Below are 22,891 nucleotides of genomic sequence, written 5' to 3'. Positions count from 1 at the left end.
TGGGGAATAATAGCCATTTTCTATACTTTTGAGGCATAAGCAATTAGGAAATAACACTTACTACCCAGGAACAAAAATTGTGTTACATAGTGTTATTGTTTATTTATTTTTAGAATGGAGTCTTCCCCTAGACCCCTGTGTTATTTTGTATTTGTTTATTATGATTTATTTATGTGTAAATAGGACGAGGACAGCATTTTGTTTTGTTATTGTTTTGACAGCGTAGCAATATGTTTTGTAGCGTGGATGGGAAACCCCATCCACATTAAAAACCTGTGCAGAAGGTGGTCATCTCCCGAATTAAGTGATTAATTTGTTGCTAATTGGGAGATGGTCACCTGTATAAATACCTGCAGTTTTCCCTGCCTGTTGTGGGAATTCAGAGGAGAACCAGAGGAGAACAACATGGCTCTCACCATCATATTTACACATAAATAAGTCATAAACAAATACAAAATAGCACAAGTGGAGGGGGAGACCCCGTCCTAAAAATAAACAATAATGTACAGGACTCCTCTCCCTGTCACAAACCCATTTTAAAATGTTGTGCTTTTCCCATTTAATATAGCATACTCGCACAGACCTGAACAAGATAAAGTCACTTTAATAAACAATTCTGGAGGAAACTATAAGGTCTATAAACATACTATGGAACTAAAATGTTATTGAGGGGTAGAGATTGATGTTCAACAGTGATACATTGTACACACTGCTATGCACCTTCATTGCTATGCTGATGATTCCCAGATATATTTGACATTAAAGCAAGGAATTTCATCTGCCTGGGTGATATTAGCTACTTGCCTTACTATAGACGTCAAGCATTGGGGGTCACGCAATTTTATAATGTTGAATTCAAATAAAACAGAGGATACGCTTGTGGGCTCACAGAACAAAGTAAAAGGAAATGTGGGAATACACGAGCTTGACCCTTGCAGTCTTTCATCAAAACAAACTAGAAATTAAGAGTTTGGGGGTCATCTTTGATCCTGATCTATCATTTGAGACTCGTACTAGGGAAGTTACTGAAGTATCTTTTTATCATTTGAGAAATATAGCCAAACTTAGGTCAATTATTTCCATATCTGATGCCGAGCATGCCTTTGTTTCATGTAGATTATTGTAATGCACTTTTTTCTTGTATCCCAAAGCATGTGGTATCCCACTTGCAGCTTGTTCAGAATACCGCTGCTAGAATTCTGACTAAAACCACTGGCTCCCTGTGCAGTATAGAATTGATTTTAAGATTTTGCTGTTAACTTACAAGGCCCTGAATGGATTAGCACCTAGTTATTTGAAGAAGTTACTGACCCCGTTTCTTCCAAACCACACTCTTAGATCACAGGATGCGGGGCTGCTGGTTATTCCTAGGGTCAACAAAGCAACACAGGAGGTAGGGCTTTTTTCTTGTAGATCACCTAAATTATGGAAAGCTCTGTCTTCGTTTGTCAGGTAAGCTTGAACCGTTACAGTTTTCAAGTCAAGACAGTAGCATATAGTACTGTTGCTGTCCTCAAGAGGGTGTCTGCTCAAGCAGCAACGTCGCTGTACAGTAATGCAACAGGGCAGACTCTGTATAGACCAGGGCACCCGCAAGACTGCAGTGGCCCTCTTGATCAATGGCATAAGCTCTGCTGTTATAGGGAGAGCTTAACCACCGGGGATGCGCTATGTGACTCCACATTCTTAGACGGGAATGCCAGCTCCTTGGTAGGCAGAGCGCTCTGTAAAGCTGCAGGAGGACGTTTCTTTAGCATACACTTGGAGAAATGTGCACAAAACTTGCAGAAAAGCTGTTTGATAAAGACAGCAACTGGGCTGTCAACAAGGCATGCTTGGTACCAGACAGGCAGGCAGGCCTTGCATGCGTCACAGGGATAACTCAGGCATTATGCAAATAACAAGCAATGTACAATAAAAATGTAAAATGCTGCCTCAGCTTGCTAAAAAAGTAATTGGACTGTCAACAAGGCCGTGTTGCAGTGTACGGTACTGTAAAAACTGCTGCCTCAGCAACAACAAACCCGCTGTCTCAGACAGCACAAGCTGCAACGCCGCAGTACAGTCTGTTACAGGCAGAAGTACTGTAAAAAAAGATTAAAACAGGGCGAGTCAAGACTCGAACCAAGTCTGCTGGTAATTGGATCAGGGATGGTACCACAGTTTAAACAGAGCAGGTGTCTTTTTAATCGAGTCTGAACAGTGATGAACTGAAGCTTGATTCATGCCAAAGCTGCCCGATTCCAGCCTTGCTGAAGCATCCCCAGATCATCACCGATCCTCCACCACATTTCACAGTGGGTGCGAGACACTGTGGCTTGTAGGCCTCTCCAGGTCTCCGTCTAACCATTAGATGACCAGGGGTTGGGCAAAGCTGAAAATTGGACTCATCTGGGGGTGCTTCAGCAAGGTTGGAATTGGGCAGATTTGTCTTTGTAAAGGACGCATGAATCAAGACATGTCCACGGTTGTCCTGGAAGAAAACTTGCTTCCTTCTGCTCTGACTATGTTCCCCAACTCTGAGGATTGGTTTTTCCAGCAGGACAATGCTCCATGCCACACAGCCAGGTCAATCAAGGTGTGGATGGAGGACCACCAGATCAAGACCCTGTCATGGCCAGCCCAATCTCCAGACCTGAACCCCATTGAAAACCTTTGGAATGTGATCAAGAGGAAGACGGATGGTCACAAGCCATCAAACAAAGCCGAGCTGCTTGAATTTTTGCGCCAGGAGTGGCATAAAGTCACTCAACATCAATGTGAAAGACTGGTGGAGAGCATTCCAAGACGCATGTAAGCTGTGCTTGAAAATCAGGGTTATTTCACCAAATATTGATTTCTGAACTCTTCCTAAGTTAAAACATTAGTATTGTGTTGTTTAAAAATGAATATGAACTTATTTTCTTTGCATTATTCAAGGTCTGACAACACTGCATCTTTTTTGTTATTTTGACCAGTTTTCATTTTCTGCAAATAAATGCTCTAAATGACAATATTTTTATTTGGAATTTGGGAGAAATGTTGTCAGTAGTTTATAGAATAAAACAAAAATGTTCACTTTACCCAAACACATACCTATAAATAGTAAAACCAGAGAAACTGATAATTTTGCAGTGGTCTCTTAATTTTTTCCAGAGCTGTATATATATATATATATATATATATATATATATATATATATATATATATATATATATATATATACACACACACACACACACAGTACTGTGCAAAAGTTTTAGGCAGGTGTGAAAAAATGTTGTAAAGTAAGAATGCTTTCAAAAATAGACATGTTAATAGTTTATATTTATCAATTAACAAAATGCAAAGTGAGTGAACAGAAGAAAAATCTACATCAAATCAATATTTGGTGTGACCACCCTTTGCCTTCAAAACAGCATAAATTCTTCTAGGTACACTTGCACAAAGTCAGGGATTTTGTAGGCATATAGTCAGGTGTGTGATTAAACAATTATACCAAACATGTGCTAATGATCATCAATTCAATGTGTAGGTTGAAACACAATCATTAACTGAAACAGAAACAGCTGTGTAGGAGGAATAAAACTGGGTGAGGTACAGCCAAACTCAGCTAACAAGGTGAGGTTGCTGAAGAAAGTTTACTGTCAAAAGTCATACACCATGGCAAGACTGAGCACAGCAACAAGACACAAGGTAGCCATACTGCATGAGCAAGGTCTCTCCCAGGCAGAAATTTCAAGGCAGACAGGGGTTTCCAGATGTGCTGTCCAAGCTCGTTTGAAGAAGCACAAAGAAACAGGCAATGTTGAGGACCGTAGACACAGTGGTCAGCCAAGGAAACTTACTGCAGCAGATGAAAGACACATTATGCTTACTTCCCTTCGAAATCAGAAGATGTCCAGCAAAGCCATCAGCTCAGAATTGGCAGCAAACAGTGGCACCTTGGTACACCCGTCTACTGTCGGGAGAATTCTGGTCAGAAGTGGCCTTCATGGAAGACTTGCGGCCAAAAAGCCATACCTCCGACGTGGAAACAAGGCCAATCGACTCAACTATGCATGAAAACACAGGAACTGGGGTGCAGAAAAATGGCAGCAGGTGCTCTGGACTGATGGTCAAAATTTGAAATATTTGGCTGTAGCAGAAGGCAATTTGTTCACCGAAGGGCTGTAGAGTGGTACACGAATGAATGTCTGCAGGCAACAATGAAGCATGGTGGAGGTTCCTTGCAAGTTTGGGGCTGCATTTCTGCAAATGGAGTTGGGGATTTGGTCAGAATTAATGGTCTCCTCAATGCTGAGAAGTACAGGAAGATACTTATCCATCATGCAATACCATCAGGGAGGCATCTGATTGGCCCCAAATTTATTCTGCAGCATGACAACGACCCCAAACATACAGCGAAAGTCATTAAGAACTATCTTCAGCGTAAAGAAGAACAAGGAGTCCTGGAAGTGATGGTATGGCACCCACAGAACCCTGATCTCAACATCTTTGAGTCTGTCTGGGATTACATGAAGAGAGAGAAGCAACTGAGGCTGCCTAAATCCACAGAAGAACTGTGGTTCGTTCTCCAAGATGTTTGGGCCAACCTACCTGCCGAGTTCCTTCAGAAACTGTGTGCAAGTGTACCTAGAAGAATTGGTGCTGTTTTGAAGGCAGAGGGTGGTCACACCAAATATTGATTTGATGTAGATTTTTCTTCTGTTCACTCACTTTGCATTTTGTTAATTGAAAAATCTAAACTATTAACATGTCTATTTTTGAAAGCATTCTTACTTTACAGCATTTTTTCACACCTGCCTAAAACTTTTGCACAGTACTATATATATATATATATATATATATATATATATATATATATATAATATAATATATATATGTGTGTGTGTTATGTCATATTATTAGAAGCCTATTAGAAACATCATCATCAAAAAATCTTGACCATGCGTTATTCGGTTATTATTTGTTGTGGTGAGAACAATTAAAGGTAAAAGGTTTTGGTTAATTTTCTCGATTAAAAAAATAAAAGTTATATGTAGCCTGTAAAAGCAAAGCAGCCCCATAATATCAGCGAGGAGCTGATATTACCTGTCTCAGTATGGACATCATTGAAGATAATGCTAGGTAAGAAAGCTGTACAAGAAACCCAGTGTGTCCTGCTGTTGAATAATACTGTGCAGTGCCAACGACTTGAAGACATACAAAAATGATGAGGTTTGCAGCTGAATGAATGGTTTTATTCTGCAAATTGATTGTGAACAATGGTATGTATTTTTGATAGGTACTGTAACTTTACTGTTTTTTTTGCATTTGTATGGCTGAACTTAAACATTAAAGCAGTAGTATTAGATTAGGTGTTCATCAGTTTTCAAACAACAGCAAATAGTTTGTGTAACCACAGAGACCCATTGTAAGCATGATTTTTGTTAGCAATTCATTTATTAAGTGTTCTGTATGTTCTGAAGCCGCCCCCCCCCCCCCAGTCACTTTTACTAAAATGTAGCAATCGCTAAAAAAACCCACTTCAGTTTCAGTTGCTGTGAATTTGTTATCACCCCCCGTCGCAAAAACACAATCCAAAAAACACGGTAAAAAGAGGCTATATTCATACAGTATTACCTAATATTACCTGAAGGCAGCATCTGTTAGCAGCAGCACCTGTTGAAAGGTATATAAGAAGAATGATGTATATTAATGTTTCACCTGCAGGCTTAGATCCAGGTCCCCAATTCCTTCAATTTGCACTTCATCATTCGTTTTCGGCCTGCATACAGACCCTTCTGTGTTACAGATGTATACCATTATACACTCTCCAGGATTTAATCCCATCCATTAAACCTTCTCACATCTTCTGTCAATTGGTTTCATTTGGAAATCAGCTCACCAGATAAAATTATGTGACTAGTCCAGTTCATGGCTTGACAGGGTGTGTTACCAGTTTATTTCCAGGGTATCACATAAACTGTAGCGTTCTGCATAATTAATGAAGGCAGATGAAAAGCCAGCTTGCTTTCTAAATACAGCACAGAACGTATGCATTCACAGGGCGAGACAACACTCAAGATAGGTATTGTGGACTCAATATGGGAATGAATAACAGTTTGAATTGGGGGAGTGATTTAGTTTTGGCCCAGAAATCCACCCTCAAGGTTTACAAAGGCTAGATGATGGAACATCCAGTCCTTTGTAAGTGACTCTGCAGCAGCAGCAGTAGTTGTAGTACCAGTTGTGGTCCAGTGGTTAAAGTCCAGGACTTGTAACCAGAAGGTCAGCAGTTCAAATCTCTCCTCTGCCACTGACTCACTCCCTGTGTGACCCTAAGCAAATTTCTTAACCTCCTTGTGTTCCATCCTGTGGGTGAAATTGTTCCTATTGTAAGTGACTCTGCATATAATGCACAGTTCACAGCCTACATCTGTAAAGTGCTTTGTGATGGTGGTCAACTATGAAAGGCACTATATAAAGATATTATTACTATTGTAATCAATGATGGTAACAAAGCAAAATTATAGCTTCACCCCTAGAATTGTGGCATGCCTTTAGTTTATTTAGAAACCTTCCACAATTATCAGTACAGTTCTGGTAGCTTTCCCTTTACTTACATACATGCAAACTTACCAAACAGTATAATTTCTGCTTATTTAGCTTAACTTACTGTTCTTGAATCTATTCATTGGCACACTGTATGTGTTCTTATTTGCCTAGTGTTTATTTAATACAGTTGAAACAGTCTCTGTCGTTGCTAGAGTCCAACAATGATTTAAATGTGCTAATTATTTAATATGCAATTAAAAACATATTGAAAAACGATATTGATAAATAGTGCCAGAAAGTGGAAGAATAAAGTTATTGTCAAATGATCTTTCTATTGGTCTATTCATTTTTATATTCCTGTATTTTCTGATACTTTTTGAGGTTTCAGGCAAGTTGGAGTTCCATAACTGTATTACAGTACAGTAGTTTATGGAACATACAACCGATGCAGAGCACAAGACGATTATTGTCTACAAATCAACTAGTCTCAACAGTGCCACCAGATGGTCTTGTACAGCAGGTCCTGGTCAAGCCCCATATGAAAAAGAATAAACACTGTGAAGTAGTAAAACCTAATATTACTACAGTAGTTAAAGGTTTAAAAACCAATGCAAAACTTCACAATGAAATCTGTTGTGAGCACATACTGTATACAGGGTGATTCATAATTTGTGCTACGCTGTCAGAGAATCGTAAAAACTGGAGGGGACGTCAAGGAAGATCTACAACAGATCTACAAAAAGACATGCATAGAAAAAGATCTACAACAGAGATCTACAATGCAAACCAACAATGTTGTCAGAATTATAAATCACCATGTATAGTAACATTTTTCTATAAATTTACCAGCAGTTCAACAGATTTTACACTCCCTCTTTAATATTTCTTATGCTGGCTGTTGTTTTCTCAATACTGATCTGTAAAAAACAAAAAAACAAAAACAACATTCCATTCATTTTAAACCAGTAAAAAAGATTATTTCTATACACTTACATACCTAAAAAATATGTACATGCATGTTATATAATGTGCAGTCTGAAACCATCATTGCTTTATGAATTTCCTCCTGGTAGTATACTGTACATGCTGTGTGCATAATTACAGTTAAATTGTATATGTTTTTAGTTTTGGACAATATGACAATATGACCGACTTCATCTACAATTAATTCTACATACTTGAACAAACACTGGTAAGAACTGTACATACAATTAACTGAGCTATATATATATATATATATATATATATATATATATATATATATATATTTATATATATATATATATATAAAGTTATAGTCTTGAAGGGAGACATTTACATGTACTCATAGAACCAAGTCTACAAAATGAGTCCAGTAATGGCATTTTTTAATTGGAATTGCTTTGTTATCTTGTCAGCGTAAAATATTTAGAAATCAATGGTAAAGTAACATATAACAATTCAAGTTTATATAAATGGTCTAATATAGTTTAAAGGCTAGGGCTTGATCTGTCAGCAGTGGGCTTTTAAAGATACTCAGCTATATATGAACTTCAGTAATGCAATCTCAAGTGACACAAAACTCCACACAATTGTAGAAAGAAAAAAAAAAAACATTTTCTTACAGAGTTCACTGATATTAATTTGTTATAAAAGAGATTAAGTATATTCATGAATATATCTTATTTTTCTTCTGGCAATAGAGACTTAGTAACTATATAAACTTATGTCTATCTAGCCTCCTTCTAATGTAAAAGGATTTCCCACAAATTAACACATACATGACTGGGTTGAGTATGCCAGCTGTACTCGCTTTAACTACTACAAAGGTTTTAATTGTTCAGGAGGAATGCATCATGATTCCTCAATGAATATCTAAATTATTCAGGGCAAGTATATTCAGGTATATCAATGATCTTTTGTTGAAAACACGAAAGCTAGAAATTAAATGATGTAATTAAATACAAAACAAAAATGTCTTCACCAAGCAGTGTGCTCTCTTTTGCTAATACTTTTAATAGTTTATAAATAGCAACCTGGGGAGACAGCAGCATGTCCATTTGCTATAAAAAAATCAATAGGCAACATAATGATGAACTCAGAGGGAAAATAAGTTTTCCCAAACTGAAACAAGTGCATTCACAGAGGTAATTTACTGAGCAACAAAAGCAAATTTTGTGTGTGAAGATGATTACACTCTTTATTCATTGTTTGGCAAAAGAAAGTAATCTAACCCATGAGATGTCACCAAATCAGCGAGTTTAATAGACATTTTTTTTTCTTTATTACACCTTATTGAAGCAAGTTTTAGAATGTATAAATCTGAAAAACCCAGTGGAGCCAAACGTATTGGTTAAGCCCTTTGACTATGCATACAACTCCTGCGCCTGTTTTCCCCAAGAAATACAAAGCAACAACAGTAATAAAAATAATATAAAAGACCCTTAATTGTGCAATACATGGTTTACTGCCTGGTAGTTGATTGCATCAGGTAGGTAATAGCTTAGCTTACAGACAAGGCAAAATAGCAAGGTAATGCACTCTAATCAGGCTAACAGACTGGTAAACAGTGTCTTTATTGCTTTTAATTAAGTCTGTATATACCTTTTGAAATATTTACTTTTCTTCTGTTTTGTTCTGAGATTTCTTATGATTACAACCCAAATATTGTTTTAAAGAGCTACTAAAGTGTAAGTTGTGTGAAAGATCTGAAAAAAAACAAATGGTAAGCAAAAGAGAAAGTTAGATTCTGTATAATAATAGTATTTTACAGAACAAATTACAGTGAGGAGGAGATAGAGCAGTTGCAGCCATCTAGTAAAGGTTTTTTTTAGTATAATAGTTTAGAATAGAAAATCAGAAAACAATATTTCAATAATATGCACTAAGAAATAATAGATTAATAAATAATCTATTATGACAAATAAAACTATATAATAATAATAATAATAATAATAAATATAATAATAATAATAATAATAATAATAATAAATACATTTTAAATCATAGGAACATAAGAAAAGATAATGAGGTGGTGTGGCAATGTGCCCCACCCCTCTGTGTATTTGTGCATTGTATGTTAAATGTTTTTGTTAATGTTGGTGTGTAAATATTGGTACACGGGATATAAATGGGTCTGTGTAGCACGAATGATTTAAAAATGTATAACTGCATTTAGACATGAGGGTGGCACAAATCCCAACTCAATTGGTGTTGTGTGTTCGGTGGGTGAAGAATGGGTGTGGAGAAGTAGATTAAAATAAAGAAAAATGTAAGTGTTATGTTTGTTTGTCTGTGGAAGTAAAACTGTTTGTTATTTCTGGACTACTAACACAATCTGGAGCTGTCGCTATTCAGCCAGCATCAAACCTGGACACTAGCACTTTCCCTTTGTTCATGGAAAACTGTCCACACCATCAGCACTAATATTACTGACTGTAAACTGTGTGTGTTTTGTGTTACGTTTCGGTGTGCTGGACTGGACTTTTGGTTAAGGGTCAAACCCGGGGATTAGCGAGTAATACACAGTGCTGTATCACTGCATCATTATTATTTACAGTTGTTTACCGTCAGGCTCTGGACATCGTTCCTTCAATAAACACCCTTGCACCTGCAAATCGTTGTCTGTCTGTTCACTCTACCCTGCAACATTGCCTTCACTTCAACTCACTCACCACTCTGTGTTACATTTCCTGGTTCTGACACCACCACCATTACCACCAGTCTGTGTTTTATCAAAAACAAATGTATCTATTTAGGCAGCTGTGATCAACCTGCCCCCTCTGCTGGTCCTTCTCTAGTAACAAAAGGGCCTCAGACCCGAAGAAAGGCTAACAATATTTTACTCCCCGTTGAAAATGAAGACCTTCCAGTGCCAGTGAACACTCAAAATGGAAAGAGAGCCTCCAACTCGGTTACGGTGAAATAAGATATTCTGCTTTTCACAGCCACAGAACATGTAACTGAAAATCCAAGTAGTATCAACACTCCTGCTGAGTATTTTATGTCTCCTATTATTGTTGAAATGAGAGATCACATTGTCGATTAGACTAATGCGTATGTTATACAAGACATAAATTCCACTTCACTTACAAATCATGATTAAATTAGAGACATCATTGGAATTGTTCTGCACATCAGTGTGGCTTGTCTGCCATCAATGTATGACTACTGGACTTTTCAAACCTGTATTCCACAAGTGGCAGGTGTAATGTCCAGCAAACATTTTTGTTGGCTGCGACGGTACATCCATTTCAATAGCAATGCCATGCAAGCAGAAAGCACTGGTCACTTCTACAAGGTTTGTCCCTTGTTAAGGATGTTTAGGGAATGATGCTTGGCGATTCCTGCCACAAATAAACTGGCAATTGATGAGGTAATAGTAGCATATAAGCACACAGGCTGGTAATCTCAGACAGTATATACAAAACAAGCTTGATAAATGGGGATTTAAACTTTTCAGCCGTGCTTTTATTTTTTATTTTGTACCAGGGAAAGTGCACTTTTGAATAGACAAGATGATAATGGGTACTAAAGTGATTTTCTCCTTATGTAAATCAATTGCAAATCCATAGCAGACTGTGGTGCATTGTGATCATTTCTTTGCTGGTATTGACCTTGTAAGTTATTTGTTAGCAGAGATGAAGCTGCACTATGTGGGAAAACAGAATGGGTGGTTCAAACTTGCTTGACACTAAAAGAACGGCTAAAACACACTGTGGCCATGTGGATTAGAAAAGCAGTGATGACATTATAGCTCAAGTGGCATGACAAGTGAGTCTCCTTAGCAATGTTGCAGATACAACAAAGAGGAGAAGAAAAATGTCCCCATTGTCTGCCCTGCTGTAGTTTCTATGTAAATGCTAATGTGGATGATATGTTGACACACTTGTACAAAACCCCAATGAAGTCCAAGAGATGGGATTTGCCTCTGTTTGGGTATGTGCTATACCTAGCAGTTTGTAATAGCTGGCTGATGTACAAACATGATTGTGGATGCTATTCTTTTGAAAGATTTCCGCCTTAGCATTACTGAATGTCTATAAATACAGTTGGACGTCCATCACGGTCATAAACGCACAGAGGCAGCTAGCCCCTAGGTGTGCTAGGCTTTCCACTGAGACAAAGTATGATGGTTTTGACTATATCCCAGTGCATGAGCTAGTCAGGAGAACATGCCAGTTACCCCACAAAGGTGAAAACCTACTGGAGGCGCAGCAAATGTGTGGCTGGTCAGTTGGCCCTTTGCCTTTCCTCAAAAAGAAAGTTTTGTCTTGCATCATACAAAATAATGATGTCTTCAGCGTTTTGGCAAGAAGCTGTACCAGTGGCCTATAAATAATTTCTTTAACTTCTTCAAGCAGCTGTGGGTAGATGCTGTCTAAGCCTAATCATTTGTTTGTTTTGAGTGTTCCTGGATCTCCTAGTGTTGTGCTTCTGCTTAATTCAAGTATGCAGTGTGTGGAGCACCTGGAATGTAACTGCTGCGGCTATGTTTTAAGGTGGGTTCACACTCGACAACATAACAAACATAACGAAATGTAGTAGCCCTTTAAATCATTTTAAAGAGGTTTTTGTGGACAAAACACAACATGAGGCATTTTCACAAGGTCTCAACTTTCGGTTCCAACATAAGCCTGCTGTAGCCTTCAGCCATATATTATTATTTGCTAAGCTTACATTACATCACTTATGTTGTGTAGTGTAAACCCATTTTTATAATGGGGTACTACATTTTGAAAAATGTTCAGTTTAGAGTGCTGGTGTGGAAGGATACATATAAAATACATTAAATTAAAACAGAGTTAAAACAAATAAAAACCACAATGAAGTGTGCTGTAATAAAGGCAATAAGAACCTCAACATCGGGCAATATGTATATTTGTTATAGTACTGTTCTATAAAAGAAAAATGTTGGGAATAAAAAATATTGTTTCATATTTTATTGCTATTTTAGCACATGCAAAGCTCAATAGTATTATGTTCTACCCTTTTTGAGCAAGGGGACACATTTGGCACCTATTTTTGTTTTTTAAACCACATTGTGAGAAAATAACAAAGCCTTTTTACTCCAAGCGTTATTAATATTTTATTTTAAGACGAGAATGTTGAGAATACCTACTGTAACAGTCGTCTGATTAAATTCCTGAAGGGTATGTTTTGTAGTTTTGATACTTTTTTGTAGAAAATGGTGCACTATTTTGGTGCACTAAAACTATTTTAAGAATTCCTCCTGGTTTCACAACTATTTTAGGGGTAGATGTACTAAGTGTTGTGCCTGTCGCAACAGTCGCAAATCAGTTGCAAAGGAGTAGGAAGTCTTGTGTGAAACAGTTTGCAGCTGCAGTTTTTCATTGCAGGTCAACCTTAGATGAAAATGTAATTATGGGCGTTCGTGTTTAAATTCGCAAAAATGGGATGGAGATGACGGTTCTGAAATATTATAATGAGATGTACTAAAGCTGCTGGAAATTGCGATGCTTACAATTGCATCAATTTGTTAAGAACTTTTGAAAGCACATTTTAAACAGTCACAATTGTAGCTGGCATTTCCCAGTTCCCATTTTTCTTGTGCCTTGCCAGTTGTGCTCAATGCATTTTTGAGACGAACACCCAAATGCCTATTTTTTCCTAAAAGAAGGGAGTACTTACAAGCATTGAAAACACATTTCAATGACATTTCTGGTTTCCCCAACGTACTGGGAGCAATAGATTGCACACATGTGCTGCTAACCCCTCCAGCTCATTCTGAGCATCTGTATAGGAATAGGAATAGGAATGTGAAATAGCACACACCCATTATTGTCTGTCCCTCGAAAAACCAGCAATATGCTCCACAATTCCTCCTCGGTTTGAATCTGGCCCTGGAGCAGGCAAGCAGAAGGCGGGACTGCATTGCCATCTGTCATTACACAACACAACATACCCCCTGATTATGAAGAATTCCTACATGGGTACCTAATGGGTAATTAATGTGGTTCAAGTAGGTAACAAAAAAGCATTGTCTAAAGTTCATGTAAATCACAACAGACTTTGCTTTAATTTCTAAATTGCAGAGAAGGTATAATTTCCATACTGTATAGTACTGTTTTATAAACAAAGAAACCCACTTCTGCTATTTGAAGCAATGCAATTAGAAAGGGTATGAATGTTTTTGGTTACTGGCAAAAAGATGTCTGCAATAGGGGCTCCAGAGTGGCGCATCCAGCAAAGGCCCTCCACGTGGATGTGCCCTATAGCCTGGCGAGCGATGGTTTGAGTCCAGGCTATGTCACAGCCGACCGTGACTGGGAGTTCCTAGGGGGCAGCGCTGCCCAGGTAGGGAGGGCTTAGGTCGGCAGGGGACTCCACGGCTCACCGCGCAGCAGCAATCCCTGTGGCAGATAGGGCGCCTGTGGTTCTGCAGTGGAGGCTCCAGATCTGTGTTGTCCTCCAGCACTATAGGTCTGGTGGCTTCGTTGTGGATCTGCCTGGCAAAAAAATGACGGATTGGCAGGCGCGTGTTTCGGAGGATGCGTGCTCCAGCCTCCGTTCCCCGAGTCGGCGGGGGGGGGGGGTATGCGAGAGGTGAGCTGAGGTTACAGAAAATAATTGGGGAGAAAAACCGGGGTAAAAAAATTGGAGATGACTAAATTTATTAAAGGAATAAAAAATGTCTGCAAACAACTGTCAGAAGATTAGGTATTTCTCTATTGCATTTTAATATTATTAAATCAGGCATGGATATAGACAGTAACATGAGATCAGTGTATCATGCCCACTGCTGTCAGCATCCTCTTTGACTAGAGCATTGATGACAGCCATACCATGGCGCATCTTAAAAGCAGAGGATGCTCGAGGCAAGGTCATTTTGGATATTAAGCAGAGTTCAGCTATAAAGCTCAATGGTGTCATTAATGCTGTGATTAAAGGCAGACCACAAGTTAACAAGTGTCAAATTAGAGACGACTGAAACGAAAGTGCCAAAGTCAAGTCAAGCTGTACCAGAGATAAAAAGGAAACAACACCTTGTAAGAATCCAGAGACACTTCAATGCAGAATGAAATGAGGCACTCCTTGGAGATCAGAAATAGATTGACTTTGAGAGTTAATTATGTCTTATTAATGGGTTTTAGACATGAGAAATTATATTTCAGCCCCAAGCCTGACTGACACCTATTCATACAGATATTTCTGCCTGAATCTTGCAGGACAATAGGTTTCTGGCTTAGTGAATCACAGCATCGGAGTGACCAAAAAATCTGATGGAGAACGCAGGAGCAAATTAAAATCACCAAATGAGAAATGATTAATTTCCCTGCAATGTCCAAGAACAGCTGCTGGGCATTGTTTATGATGCCTACATTATTTTCAGGAAAGGTCCCCTAAAAGTTTGATTCATAAAATAAAATAAATTCAAATCAAGTAATGTAGCCTACCATATGACCATTCATGCCAGCAGCACGTATACTATTAGGATTTGGATCTTATTATAGTTTACATAAGTTTACATATAATAGAAGTCAGCTTTATTGGTCTGTAGTTACCTGGTTCGATTATGTCTCCCTTTTTGTGGATCAGTATTAAGTTTGCAATTTTCCCGTCTGTCGGTACCACCCCTGTCTCAAGAGACAGTTGCATGATCTTGATTAGCGGTTTGTAAATAACTTCTTTCCTTTCTTTTAGCACTATTGGGAGGATCTCATCCGGTCCAGGGTATTTGTTTATTTTAAGAGCTCATAGTCGCCTTTAACACTTCTGCCTCGGTTATGCTAAAATTATATAAAACTGGAGAGGAACAGGTCGACATGTGGGGCATGTTGTCCGTAGCATCCTTTGTAAAAACTTAAGTAAAGTAACTAAAGTAATCAGTTAATATATTTGCTATTTTTTTCTCTTCTATGATTTTGCAATTTGTATCACTTAGACATTTTACATCCTCCTTGAATGTTCTTTTGCTGTTATAATATTGGAAAAACCCTTTGGAATTGGTTTTAGCCCCCCCCCCCCTCTTGACAATGTTATATAGATATAAAAACCATAGGAAGCAACTGTAAACAGCTCCAAACTGTCGAGCTACACTGAACAAAAATATAAATGCAACATGTAAAGTGTTGGTTCCATGTTTCATGAGCTGAAATAAAAGATCCCAGAAATTTTCCATAAGCACAAAAAGCTTATTTCTCTCATATTTTGTGCACAAATTTGTTTACATCCCTGTTAGTGAGCATTTCTCCTTTGCCAAGATAATCCATCCACCTGACAGATGTGGCATATCAAGAAGCTGATTAAACAGCATGATCATTACACAGGTGCACCTTCTGCTGGGGACAATAAAAGGCCACTCTAAAATGTGCAGTTTTGTCACACAAAACAATGCCACAGATGTCTCAAGTTTTGCGGGAGTGTGCAATTGGCATGATGACTGCAGGCATGTCTACCAAAACTGTTGCCAGAGAATTGAATGTTCATTTCTCTACTATAAGCCACCTCCAACATCGTTTTAGAGAATTTGGCAGTGCGTCCAACTGGCCTCACAAACGCAGATCACGTGTAACCACACCAGCCCAGGACCTCCACATCCCGCTTCTTCACCTGCGGGATCATCTGAGACCAGCCACTCGGACAGCTGATAAAACTGTGTGTTTGCATAACTGAAGAATTTCTGCACAAACTGTCAGAAACTGTCTCAGCGAAGCTCATCTGTGTGCTCGTCGTCCTCACCAGAGTCTTGACATGACTGCAGTTCAGCGTCATAACCGACTTCAGTGGGCAAATGCTCACCTTCGATGGCCACTGGAACTCTGGAGAAGTATGCTCTTTACAGATGAATCCCGGTTTATGAATCCCAGTTTATGAATACCGGGCAGATGGCAGACAGCGTGTATGGCGTTGTGTGGGCGAGCGGTTTGCTGATGTAACGTTGTGAACAGAGTGCCCCTTGGGGTTATGGTATGGGCAAGCATAAGCTACAGACAACGAACACTATTGCATTTTATCGATGGCAATTTGAATGCAAGAGATACCTTGACGATATCCAGAGGCCCATTGTCTTGCCATTCATCCACCGCCATCGCCTCATGTTTCAGCATGATAATGCACGGCCCCATGTCGCAAGGATCTGTACGCAATTCCTGGAAGCTGAAAATGTTCCAGTTCTTCCATGGCCTGCATACTCGCCAGACGTCACCCATTGAGCATGTCTGGGATGTTCTGGATCGACGTGTACGACAGTGTGTTCCAGTTCCCGCCAATATCCAGCAACTTTGCACAGCTATTGAAGAGGAGTGAGACAACATTCCACAGGCCATAATCAACAGCCTGATCAACTCTATGCAAAGGAGCTGTGTCGCTCTGCATGAGGTAAATGGTGGTCACACCAGATACTGACTGGTTTTCTGATCCACGCCAATACCTTTTTTTTTAAGGTATTTGTAACCAACAGATGCATATCTGTATTCCCAGTCATGTAAAATCCATAGATTAGGGCCTAATGAATTTATTTCAATTGACTGATTTCCTTATATGAACTGTAACTCAGTAAAATCTTTGAAATTGTTGCGTGATACGTTTATATTTTTGTTCAGTGTAAAACAGACCCTGTCGAAGTAGGCCAAGCCGTTTAATTCCTAGTGATAACAAAAACAGAAATACTGATTGATTTTAACCCTTAAACTCATCTTGACTGTATTTATATCTGATTCTTGTTGTGTTTCTAATTTCTGTAGCGGCACATAATCAGACATGCACATCTTTAAAATTCTATGCTCCACAATTGATCAAATAAAAATCTGTTGAAACAGCTACCATACCAAAGTATCATACTGTATCATTTGTTTTCCCATGCACATACTGTACAGCAATTGCTAATATGAATGATCCAAAAGGACTACAAATTAGCCTGGATATCAGGGAGAATTAATACTTGAAGAGAGTTTTTAAAATTGATCCACAGACGGAGCAAAATACATTTCTGAATTAGATATACCGTATAATGGGAGATTTTGGCTGGCATAAAATTCTGCAGATTTGCTACCTTGGTAGATTTTGACGTTTTTGAATTAGCATTTTTTTCACTTAGCACGTTCACAGAGAAAAATACCAGTTTTGTATTTCTACTTTTAATTTCAAAAACATTCAAATACATGTTTACTTAATAAAATCTGTCATCTAAAACAGTATCTCATTTACAGTAACTCGGTATTGCATCTACAATGTCACTGCAACAACTTGGATAAAAACAAAGAAGACCTTCTAAAAATGAGTTGCAGCATTATAGTTATATAGTCCTTAATTTTAAGATACCAGTAATTGGAAAGGATTAATAGCCAGTACACTTTAACGATAGGCATTTGCTAACTCTCAGTTTTAAAACGTAGCTCTGGTTCACTAACATAACACAGTGGAATAATCACAATGTCATTTAGTAATTGTAGGATTGCCACGTGTGAAAACTTTAACAATAAAGCAGAAACAAAAATGCTTTAAATTTAAAACTATTTCATAGATTAGCAAGCACTGGCAAAATCAACTCATTTTTATACAGTTCAGATGTAATTTATTTTAACATATTATTTAGCGACTTAATAGTAGTATCTACAACGAATCAACAAGAACAATCCAAAGCAAATTTGCTTTTTTCACAGACTTTCTATAACGTGGAATAAACTATTTTGTCTGTTACAGTGCTTAATAAAACCCTTGTAAAGAAATACATAACACATAACTGCTTAACATAAAAAAGAATAGTCGTAAAGGTACCACAGTAGCAGGCACAGTTTACACTGCCTCGGAGTTCCTGATCGCATCATAAATTCCACATTTCCTAAATCCATTGATGTAAATGTCAGGTCAGCTTTGAACTTTTTCAAGCAAATTGGATTCATCACACTGAAATTCTCATATTCTTAAATTCACTTTGACATCTGACACATTCTTTCCCTCGCCCAGTACTGCTTTAACTAGCGCTGCATACCAGTCTGTCAGAGGCCGAGATCGCTCACTATATGCCACACTCTGATTGGTGGAAGAATTACTGGTGATCCAATCAAAACCCCCAATAAAGCCAAAAAAAAAAAACAGTACCAGTTGGAACCAACAGAGATGAAAAGTAACATCATCAAATGACCTTTTTGGAATTGGAAAATAAAAAACAAACAAACATGCAGCAGTCAACAGTTATGAAAAATAAATGCAAGCCAGTTATAGGTAGAATAAAGATGGAGTCACCCTTTGTGACATGTATTGCTCCAAACTCTACTATGTTGTATTATTGCTGGATAACAGCATTTGGTACAGAGATTCCACTTGTCATAAAATTAGGGATAACCATAGTGTATGACTCCCAAAGCAAAGTAATTTTACTGGTAAGTTCACTTGTGTTGGTTCCCTAACATTAACATTTTTCCTGCATACTCAGTAAGAATTGGATATCATTCTATAGTAGAATTTCCTATATGTTATACACACTGCTTTAAGTACTCTTGATACTTGCTCTTGTTGGCTGTTGTTAGATTGTCCCTTCTGCAGCAGAACATCCCTACTCTTAACATGTTTCTCTTTAATCCTGGATAGTTCAAGTATTACGATTGAAGCCCTCACTCTGATCATCCTATAACTGAAATCAAAGTGACAGGCTGACAAAGACAGGATGGGTAAATATCAAAGGCTCATCGATTCTACTAAAACATGCCACAAAGAATCTTGATAACTGGCTTAATCAAAATAACCAGGGCAAATCCCTTTTGATAGGGAGCTTGGGTTTGATCCAGTTGACTAAATGTGGAATGGTGGGCATCAATATTGCAATTCCAGCAATGCTTAACATAGTTCAACAAATCTAGACTCCTACATGATAGTCATTGCTTACAAGAATGAATGGACATTTATCTGCACAATAACTGAGGTCACTTGGAAAGTAGGGGAGCCAACATTGAAAGGGATAAATAATGCAGTAAGACAAGCTATTGTAATCTATTAACTATTACAGGAGCTGAAAACATTGAAACACAGCTGAAGAAACCAAAAATGTAAAACATGGCTTAGAGATATCAAGCTGCAATTCTAGATTGCAGTCCTGAAATTAAAATCTCTGCCTTTCTAAAGCTGGCAATCAACATGAAAACTGAGTGCCTGTAATCAGATTAAAAGCAGTGTTGGGTGTCCCTATTTGCAAAAAAGCTGTTTGCTTGTGCAGCTGAGTGGTCCTGGCTGTTCAAATGGTGCACAATGATGTCACTTATAAGAATGTATTCACTTTTTATAAAGCAAGCAAGCAAATTTGGAAATGGATTGGTTTAATTTCTTTTGCGCTCACTTCCCCCAGTCGCTTTGAATGTGACCATTCAGGAAACACATATGCATGTCTTTAATGTGGAAACGGTAGTGGACAAGGAGTTCATTATTGTCACGTTCTGTGTGAATCTTCCAGTGAAGGTTTATGCCTTGCTTGCTGTGTACGGTGCCAGCAGGGCTTACACTGGAATTTTGACAAAAACATTGACTGATTTCTTCTTCTTCTTCTTCTTCTTCTTCTTCTTCTTCTTCTTCTTCTTCTTCTTCTTCTTCTTCTTAATTCCTGTAATATTCTAAACTAAATTAATATAACGTAAACAACAGTATTTTTTTTATGAAATGCACCTTTAAAGGTAAACCAAAGAGGATACCAAATTATTTTGTAGTATTGCTGCATTTGAATGTTCCACTACTTAAAAAGGAAGGTGCCTAAAAGTGTCATAAAATGTCTCAGATTTTGCAAAATATTCCAATTTTGCCTCACAGGTTCAGACATACTGCTACTGATTCTCCTGTAACTTGAACATATAACCATGTTAAATAGAAACCTCTTGATCGTTCCCTATAGGCCACTAATCACATCAAAAAGCAGGCTACAGTATCTTGGCCTGTCTGTGTTTACAGCATCATCCTGGCTGTGATTTTTATCACCACAGCCCATGATGGCTTACCATGCAGCAACAAACTGCTAAACAAAACCCCTGACTCTCCTTATGCCACTTGGCAGCAGTCCAAGACTTGATATTTTATTGGATATGGGGAAAAAAATATTATTAATGTTTGATCATTCTGTAATTTATTATTTCTTTTTCTTTTTTTGTTTAAGGATCCATCATTGGAATTGACTAATGAGGAAAGTTAATGCAGAAGGCAAGAAACGCTTTAATAACCCTTAAATAATGCATTTTGAATATAACCTTTTTAAAATCTGAAAGCGCTATTGTAAATCAAATTACCCTTCTATTGCTGCAAGACCCTCAAAGGTCTCTGGTTAATGATTCTGGCATTATATTAATACAGTGTATAAAGAGTAATACACAATGCATGTTTTATTTTTTCTGTTCTATTATACCACATAATATAAATAGTATTTATAGGGTCATTATAAATTATACAGTTTTTAACCTCAACGAGGGAACCTTTCCTTGTGACAAATGCACAAGTTTTTGGAAACAATTCAAAATACATATATCACTTATATCACTTGTCTAGGATAAATAAATCGTAAAAAGCCTTATAAAATACAATTATCTTAATCCCACATATGAACCATCCTACCCACTGCACCCAGGCTTTTGGATGACTTTATTTTGTAAAGTACAGGAAAACACTAGATAAGAGAGAAATAAAGTCAATGAAAAGGAAAGCGAACATAGATACACTACAAAATACAAATATAATACAGTTAAAAGGCACATGGGTGCATTTTAAGACTATGATCTATCCCTGAAAAAGTATTATTGCCAAGTAAGATTTATGGAACTGAAGTAATGAGAACATATTTCACTCAAAAAAAAAACACAACCTGTTTTCACACTAATTTATCATTCTTAAAGGATGCATGCCAGTGACTCTCATAATGGGATGACACTCAGTCATGAAGCCTTAATTAAATTTGCATCAGAGTTTTTTCATTTTCCCCCACTTATCAACCTTTTGAACGAAAACACCTAAGATTAGTTATGCAGGCAGTGCTGTATTGTCGTTACTGCCTGTAGAAAAGTGAATTTCAATTCAAGTATCAAAACCCTATCTTAGGATTTTGAAGAATTTCTAATATAATAGTTTAAAAGATGTGTGTGTGTGTGTGTACCATTTTGGCAGCTAATTAACTATAAAATATTACTATAAACTATTAAATATGTAGCAAACAAACTTGGATCTGTACTTGCACGCAATGTGCAAATCAACTAGCAACAAATTGCAAAGTCTTTTCAGGCAAAACAGACTCAGGCAGACATTTTTGGCCTAACAAGTGAAATTGAATGGTAATATTTTGACAGCAACGCACAGAATAGCTGAAACTTTTTTAGGTCTGAAAGTTTCAAGTTGCATTTCTAGACATATAATTATTTTAGTAGACTATTATTCTTAATACAGTGTTTACTATGTTAAAAACTCCATGGCAACCTGACAACAAACTTCAGTCAAGCAACAACTGGTATGTTTTTTTTTTAAATAACTTCTGTAGAAAGTTCATATAGTACTAAATACAGATTGTATATTTAGTACTATATTCAACTTATGTTCAGTTTAGAAATAAAACTGGACTTGCTATTTCTGTAACTAGTTTATAATCCTTCCATCGATTTGTTATCTGTAACACAATAGCACATATCAAAAGTAACAAATTGCTACATTCATTGCCACCCTTTTCACTGGTTTACATTGGAATGAGACTGGTAAAAGCATGGCTGGGTGGGGTGCATGGTGAGTCATCCATTCAGGAGAGCGCAGGTTTGTGTGCTGGCTGTGCAATGGCCTTCGCTTGGTATTTTTTAGGGAGCATCACATTGGCTCTAGATCTCCCACAGGTTAGGGAGGCTGTGACAAAGAGAAAGACTCTAAGCTGCAACTCTCTCTCCCGGCCAGCAAGGGCGTTGTGTAAATTAACAGTGTGTAAGGGCATATTGTATGAGAGAGAGAATATCAAGACATTTACATTTTTAAATCTGAGACACTGTAATGATGTCCCTTAATTTGAATCACTGATATCAAACCAAAACCTGAATGCATTCTGCATCATGTAAGTAAAGTAAAATCTAGAAAAACACTTGGCGCAGGAAACGTACTGTAAAGCTTAACTAGCTTATGACCTCCAGGAAGGAGACTCAGAGGCAAGAAGCTGCAGTTCAAAGCGCTGATGCCCACTTTCACTAACAATCCAAAACAAAAACATGAGAACAAATTAAAGGCGTCAAAAAAAACAAACAAAAAAAAACCAAATACAAATCAAAACACAAATCAAACACCCCAGCTTTGGCTATCACAGTGTATTTTACTGATTTTTCTCCTACTGTTCAGGATGGTCATTTGCCTTCAGTGAACTCCCCTTTCACTGAACTTGCCAAAATGATTTGGTTCCCTTTGTATACCATGTGGCTGGGGCTTGCTTGACCAT

At 37.7% G+C, this 22,891-nt stretch overlaps 1 protein-coding gene across 1 annotated transcript in view; it reads right to left on the bottom strand.

The window, feature by feature from the left end:
* LOC121322847 (E3 ubiquitin-protein ligase MARCHF1-like) overlaps nucleotides 1-5,854 on the bottom strand; it is a 29,632-nt gene extending 23,778 nt beyond the window's left edge. Inside the window, exon 1 of the mRNA XM_041263257.1 lies at nucleotides 5,689-5,854. Coding sequence (XP_041119191.1) covers nucleotides 5,689-5,814 — 126 coding nt within the window. The 5' untranslated portion in view covers nucleotides 5,815-5,854. The remainder of the gene's footprint in view (nucleotides 1-5,688) is intronic.
* Between the last annotated feature and the right edge of the window lie 17,037 nt (nucleotides 5,855-22,891).

This window comes from Polyodon spathula, chromosome 1, assembly GCF_017654505.1.
Source record: "Polyodon spathula isolate WHYD16114869_AA chromosome 1, ASM1765450v1, whole genome shotgun sequence".
In the NCBI taxonomy this organism is placed as follows: Eukaryota; Metazoa; Chordata; class Actinopteri; order Acipenseriformes; family Polyodontidae; genus Polyodon; species Polyodon spathula.
The sequence above is the reverse complement of the archived record's forward strand: the minus strand, read 5'-3'. Positions and strand labels throughout refer to the sequence as shown.